The 7,327-nt window shown below is 37.6% G+C and overlaps 1 protein-coding gene across 1 annotated transcript in view; it reads left to right on the top strand.

Moving 5' to 3' along the window:
- The window catches only part of DIAPH3 (diaphanous related formin 3), a 500,871-nt gene that overhangs the window by 148,770 nt on the left and 344,774 nt on the right, over window positions 1-7,327 (top strand). The window contains exon 9 of the mRNA XM_077752451.1: window positions 1,044-1,153. Within this exon, the coding sequence (XP_077608577.1) occupies window positions 1,044-1,153 (110 nt within the window). The remainder of the gene's footprint in view (window positions 1-1,043; window positions 1,154-7,327) is intronic.

Raw genomic sequence — 7,327 nt, 5'->3', positions numbered from 1 at the left:
CGGACAACAGTGTCCCCAGCGGCAGGGCCAGCACATGAAGCCAGGTGCACAGCTGCAGCACATTTCCTTAAGTGTTTTAAAAAGACCATATTAATCTTAGTGTAAAACCCTAAGAGTGTATTTAATGTTGACGCACAAGATGCTCCTTGTGCTCCCCTCCCCCTTTCTTCCTCTCCTCCTCCTCCATCCTCCTTCCTCTCTCCCCTCCCGTTTCTAGTGTCTTCTCTCTTCCCTCTTTCCTCCTTACCACCTTCTCCTTTCCTTTTCCCTCCTCTTGGCTGTCTCCTTTCCCTCTTCTTTCTTTCCCCTCTTTCTCTTTCCCCTCCTCTTTCTTCACCTGCCTCTTCTTCCACTTCCATATTTAATATTTCTTGACTTCATAATAGGTTATCATCTGATATAGATAAGATTTACAAACCACATGTTTACATGTATAAACTGACCTTCTGCAATACACTAGGTCCTGTCAACACACTGGTCTTTAAAGGCGTAGCTTGTATAGCTCTTGGGCAACTGTTATTTTTTATGTGTGACTGTAAATCCTTACTACCATGTATTTTTGGCTACCAGACTTCATTTATACTCGAAAGGAAGTAGAGTGTAGTGGTTAAGGACACCAAGACCGCGCTCACCACACAGATTGTCTTTCAGATCCCTGCTTCATTTAGGACGCGTGAGACCTTAGAAAAATTGGTTAACTTTTTTCTTGCTCAGTTTCCTGATCTCCAATAATGGATAATACCAGCTTCATAGACTTATATACATTTAAAAAGAGTTAATATTTGTAAACTACTTTAAATAAAGCCTGATGTGTAGAAAGCACTATATAAAAGTTTGAGTTATTCTCATTGTAGGGTTATTAGGCATGAATGAATGAAAACATGTGGCTAGTACTTGATACATGCTATGTACTCGGTAAGCTTTTAAAACGTTGCTGGTGGCCTAGGAGTAGTGACTCTGGCGTTGAGTAGATCAAGTAGTTCTCCTAAGGCATTTGGATTATTTGCTGTTGACAATTTAATTAATTTCAAAATTTCTGATAGCCTTGAAGAGGTTTTAGAAGCTTTAACATCAGCTGGAGAAGAAAGGAAAATGGACAGATTTTCATCTATTGTGGAAGGTCTTAGGCATGATTCAGCTCAACTGCAGGTAGGTTTCATGTATAATTCTCTGCATTGTTTTATAACTTTTCTGACTGGCTTATATTTAGGTATGAAGGCTTGCATGCCACTGAATGTTTAACATTTCAAGTAAATGTATAGAATTCTAAGATATAATATATCATAATGTATTTGTATAGATGTAACTCTGTGTACACCTATTATTATTTCCTTAGGTTACTTTCTTAGATGCTGACTTACTAGGGATTTCTGTAAAATAGATCATCATAGTCCATGAATTGTTTATTTTCTGTTAGTCTTACTAGTTGATTATTACAAGTTTTAAGAAGTTTTGGCAATTAACTGAATTATGGCTTTTCATTGATTAGTTTTTATATCTGAAAAGTTAAGAGCTTACATAAATAATAAGGAGACCACGGTACACTAAGATTTTCAAAGATATTTAAATAGTTAAGTGCTGTTGGGGGGATTGGGGGGCTCAGTTAGTTGAGCGTCTGACTTCGGCTCAGGTCATGATCTCACAGTCTGAGTTCAGCCCCGCATCAGGCTCTGTGCTGACAGCTAGCTCAGAGCCTGGAGCCTGCCCCAGATTCTGTGTCTCCCTTTCTTTCTGCCCCTCCCCTATTCTCATGCGGTCTTCTATCTCACAAAAATAAATAAATATTAAAAAATAAATTGAAAAAATATTCTAGTGCTGTTAGAAGGTCACTTTTTTTTTTAAGGAAGTCACTTTTAGACTTAACCATTATAGTGTCCAAGCTGTATAACTAATATTTATGTATTTTCTCCTTTTTTTCCCCCCTAAAAGAAGAGTTTTAATTGCAGGAATTGTTATAATTATTGCTAATAACCTGAGCATCTTTAAGGAAATAATTAATACCTGACTCCCACCTCTGAATATTTTAAAAATTTAATTGGTGTGACCTGGCTATTGGGATTTTTAAAGACTCTCAGATGATTCTAATTTGTGGCAATAATTAAAAAGCAAAATGTGCTAATAATAGCTAGAAAGTAAATGTATTTTATCCTTCTTAGTAAAAAACTTCTAGTTTTAAATTTACTTAAAGCTCTATGCAGCTGGGCCTTTCTATTGTTTCTCATTGTGGTAGGAATAAAAAAAACAAATCTTATGTTAAATTAAATAAAAAGATGGTATTTGATGAACAATCAGAAAATTTGGCCAAATTAAAAAAATTTATTATGGTATTTCCGATGATGGTGTTTGTGATAATGACCTTTCTGATGACAGTGTTTGTGAATGGCTGGTGGGGAATCCTGCTGAGATTTCTTTCTCCAGGCAGTAGGCAGGGTTAGAGATCTGAGTGTATGTTCCCTAGTGCATAGGTCTCGTTACTGGAGCTTCTGGAAAGAAGCCCCTCCTGACTCATCAGGTCTTGTCAGAAAGCATGGGAGTAGGAGCCTGGGATGTGTTATCCACCTCTGATGTGGACCTTGCTCCTTCAGATTTTTGATGTGTACTCTAGAGTCGTCTTAGTTATATGTCATTGACCTCATTTCCCTTCTCCTTCCTTTTATTTTTTAATGTTTACTTTTGAGAGCATATGGGTGGGGGTGGGGCAGAGAGAAAGAGAGAGGAACAGAGGACCCCAAGGGGGTTTTGTGTTGACAGCAAAGAACCCCATAAAGGGCTCAAACCCATGAACTGTGAGATCATGACCTGGGCCAAAGTTGGACACTCAGCTGACTGAGCCACCCAGGCGCCCCTCCCTTTTCTTCCTTTCTCATCTGGCCCTAGAGCTCCTATTTACCACAAGCCTAATGAAGAGTAAACACAGAAAAAACTGTGTAGAGATGAGCTGATTACTTTACCTGAATTTTCCTTTAGTACCCAGGTTACCTTTTATCCATATAATGTTTGTGCGAATAGCAACAGGTTGTGAGATTAATTTTGGTCATTTGTGTAGCATATTAGAGATCATATCCAATTTTTAAAATCTCACTTAGGGACTGTAATAGTCACATATAAACCTTATTCCCTAAATACTTTTTGTGCTAATGTATACTTTTTGTATCCAATAACACACACATCGCAAGAGTGGGAGGGATGGTGTCTTGAGGAGACTTCTGAGTCAGACAGCTGGAATTTAAGACCCGGTTCTTCCCATCCTGGCTTTGTGATCCGGGATCATGCCTCAGACCTCTTCTATGCTTCCAGTTTTTCACTTGTAAGTTAAGGAGACTGTTTGGTTAAGCGTCCGACTTTGGCTCAGGTCATGATCTCGTGGTTCGTGGGTTTGAGCCCCGCGTCGGTCTCTGTGCTGACAGCTAGCTCAGAGCCTGGCGCCTGTTACAGATTCTGTGTCTCCCTCTCTCTCTGACCCTCCCCTGCTAATGCTGTCTCTCTCTCAGGATTAAATAAAAAAATTAAAAAATTTTTTTTAAATAAAAGATAAGGAGACTGTTAATCACTTCCTCATTGTTGATGTGGGGATCACATAGATTAATGTATTTAAATCTTAAATTTTTCATAAGTTTCATACATGCTAGCCTTAAAAAGGAATTTTGTTCAATTAAAAACAGTCAGTGGAGAATGGAGACTAAAGGTGAGCTTCCTTTTTCAGAAACATCAGTGGTGTTGATATTAAAATTGTTACATAACTAGCAAGTTACATAACTTGGTGGCTCAGTCGGTTAAGCGTCTGACTCTGGCTCAGGTCATGATCTCACGGGTCATGGGTTCAAGCCCCACATTGGGCTCTGTGATGACAGCTCAGCGCTTGGAGCCTGCTTTGGATTCTGTGTCTCCCTTTCTCTCTGCCCATCACCTGCGTACACACGTGTGCTCTCTCTCTCAAAAATAAACATGAAAATAAAACCATCAGAAGATTTTTTAAAAAACTATTGCATAACTACAACTCAGCAATTACACTTGTGAACATATCTCAGATTAAAAAATATATGCTCATACACCTGCTCACATATTATTATAGCAGCATTATTTGTCGTAGACTGAAATTGGGAACAACCCGGATGTTCTTCAACAGGTGAAAAGTTAAGCTATGGTACACCTGTATCATCGAATACTGCTCAGTAATGAAAAAGAATGAACTATTGATATATACAACAGCTTACATGAATCTCCTGAGAATTAACTTGACTGAAAAATGCCAGTGCTGAAGGTTACACACCGAATGATTGCATTTATATAGTGTTCTTGAAAGATCAAAGTTTTAGAGACAGAGAACAGCTTAGTGGTTGCTTTGGGATGGTGTCTGAGAATGTGTTGGGTATGACCACAAATAAATGGCAGCAGAGAGTTGTTTGCGGTGAAACAGTTCTGCCTCTTGATTGTGGAGATGGTGACAAATGTATCCATAGGATGAAATCACATAGAACCTTACCTGCATGCACAAATGAGTGTAAGGGTGCTAAAAGCTGAGTGAGTTCTGAGGGTTGTACCGATTTTGACTTCCTGGTTTTCCTGTTGTATTATAATTATGCAAGATGTTACTAATACGTAGGACCTACCTGTACATTTGTTTCTTTTAGCAATTCTCTGTGTATCTACAATTATTTCAAAGTAAAGAGTTAAAAAAAAAAATCTTGGTAAAAGTAGGGTCCCAGTTTGTTTATGGCAGTATTAGATCATCTAACATTTTAAAGCTCTGAGGAAAGGGGTAAAGAATGTCTTGCTAGGAACAAAGCCATGTTAGGGTGTCTGGGTGGCTAGGCTGATTTTGCATCTGACTCTTGGTTTTTGTTCTGGTCATGATCTCACAGTGGGTTTGAGCCCCACATCAGGCTCTGTGCTGACAGTGCGGAGCCTGCTTAGATTTCTCTCTAAGATTTCTCTCTTTATTTATATAAAGATCTGATATAATTTTGAAATGAGTTTTTTAACAGCTTTGTTGAGATAAAAATCTATGTACCATAAAAGTTACCCACTGTGGACAGTTCAGTACTTCTGTATAATCAGTGTTGTGTAGCCTTCACCATAATCAACTTTAGATCCTTTTCATTGCCCCTAAAAGAACCCTTCACCCTACCCCTTGGCAGTCAGCCTGCAATGGCCTCATTCCCTGTAGCTCTAGGCAACTAATCTACTTTCTGTCCCTATAGATTTTCATATTCTGGACATTTGATAAAAATCATATAACATGAGGTCCTTTCTGACTGGTTGTATTCATTTAACATATTTTCAAGATTCATTCATATTGAAGTATGTACCACAACTTCATTTTTTTCCCCCTCCAAATATTATGGATTTTATGTAGTTATTCCACATTTTGCTGATCATTTGTCAGTTGTTGGATGTGTGAGTTGTTTTTGCTTTTTGGCTTTTAGAAGTAATGCTGCCTGTGAACATTTGTGGTGATGATTTCTTTCTTTTAATGACTGCTTGTTTGCTGTATTTAGCGTTAGGGGAATAAGGGTGGGGGTGTGGCTAGCCCCAACTTCTCCCCTTGATGGTTGTTTAAGTCATCTGCTTGATTCAATTCTTGAGAAATTTTATAACCAGATCTAGGTGGTTGATTATGTATATCCTTTTATGGAAGTAATTGCTTTAGGTGTAAGTAATTATATTTGCTTTCATGGTTATGTTATTTTTTGAAACACTAAAATTTCTCGGTTCAGTTTTTAAAGTTTAATTTTCGTTGAGAAGTGAAAATTCATTTTAGTACTTTTTTCTATTTTTCTGATAAGGCCAGATTAAATTTGTATGCTTTTGATGATGAAAAAACAATGGGAAGAACTTTAATTCTTATTTTCCCTACTCAACCTTTTTGTTGTGGGTTTTTACTCTGGAAGGAAGGTTTCTCATTATTACTAAGCTTAATGTATGAAATATAGCTAGCAGGTGGCAAGCATAAGTTAGGAATTACAGGTGCTGTTTTCCAGATAGCTAACTTAGGGAGAAACGTTGTATGTGGGGTAGTAAGTAGATTGTCTTTTTTGGGATTGCTGGTTGTTCTCTATTTCCTGTAAAAAGATCATGCAACACTTTAGTAATACCTAAAAATACTTTCCTCTTTGGATATTTCTGAGTTTTCTATGAGTAAAGGATATTTCGGAGCTAGCTTGTTACCAGTTTGCCCATAAAGCTATTGCTTACTAAGTGCCCATTTTATATCATTATCTGTATACTTTGCATTGATTGAAATGTACTAGGCTGGTTGATATTAGTGAATCACCAAATTAAAAATAAAACTTGTTTGTCACTGGATAAAATAGAAATGGGTTGTTTGCTTTTTAAATTGGAGTAAGTGGGAGATAGTAAAATAAGAACACAAAAACCTCATTGTTCTTTTTTTTTGCAAAGTATAACAAAGTACTTTTGAAAGGAGGGTTGTTAGGTTTTTTTTTTGTTTTGTTTTGTTTTGTTTTTTGGGTCTGATAATAATAATGAAGATAATGTGACTGTCTATGTTTTTGATAGAATTGAACATAACTTTCATTCCTCCCATGCATATGGTAGATAAAGAAAGTGAAAAACTGAGTCCCAGAAATAACTTAAAATTATTCTCAGGCCTTAGAGAGTCTTACGTAGCAGGAAAGAAGTACAAATATAAATATCGGACTTAAATTGTACATTACTTTCTTTTCTCAAGTGTATCAGAGAGATGTTTTCAGCTGCAGGCAGCCTAATGCACTGTGGGTAATTCAAACAGGAAATGGTACTGGGAACCTTAACAGACTTGTGGCAGGCCCTGGGAGCTGTATGTGGATGGTATTACAGACGTAATGCAGAAGAAATGCCAGAGAACGTCCGTGAGTGCTCTAAGGGAATCATCACTCCCAGAATTCTACTCTGGTCAGAACCTGGGACACTAAGAACAGACAGTAGTGCTTCTGCCACAGCATCGAACCTTTCCTCATGGGGTCCAGTCTCGAGATGTGTGATTGTCCCCTCACGTTGACTCAGTCCTCCTTACCAGAAGAGGTTTGGAATAAGCGTGGGTGAACCAGGCCCTAGTTTCCACTACGTAGTGAATTTATGTATTATTTTCATTTATTTCCTTTCATTTTTTCTTTTCCTTTCTATGTGTGTCTTCTCCCTTCTCATTTTAGAGCCATACTTTGCTAGAGTATCAGAAACATTATCTAGATTCTCAAGAGTTTGTCCAAAGCCTTGCTGTTGGTCAGAGGACTGTTTGAATTGTGGTAGGTTTTTGTCAGGAAAGGAATCAACACGTGGGAATCCTTGAGCTGTTTTTTTTTTTGTTTTTGTTTTCTTTTTTTTTTTT

The sequence above is a fragment of the Crocuta crocuta genome, unplaced genomic scaffold (assembly GCF_008692635.1).
Source record: "Crocuta crocuta isolate KB4526 unplaced genomic scaffold, BGI_CrCroc_1.0 scaffold376, whole genome shotgun sequence".
NCBI classification, from domain to species: domain Eukaryota; kingdom Metazoa; phylum Chordata; class Mammalia; order Carnivora; family Hyaenidae; genus Crocuta; species Crocuta crocuta.
This window is presented reverse-complemented; position numbering and strand designations above follow the sequence as displayed.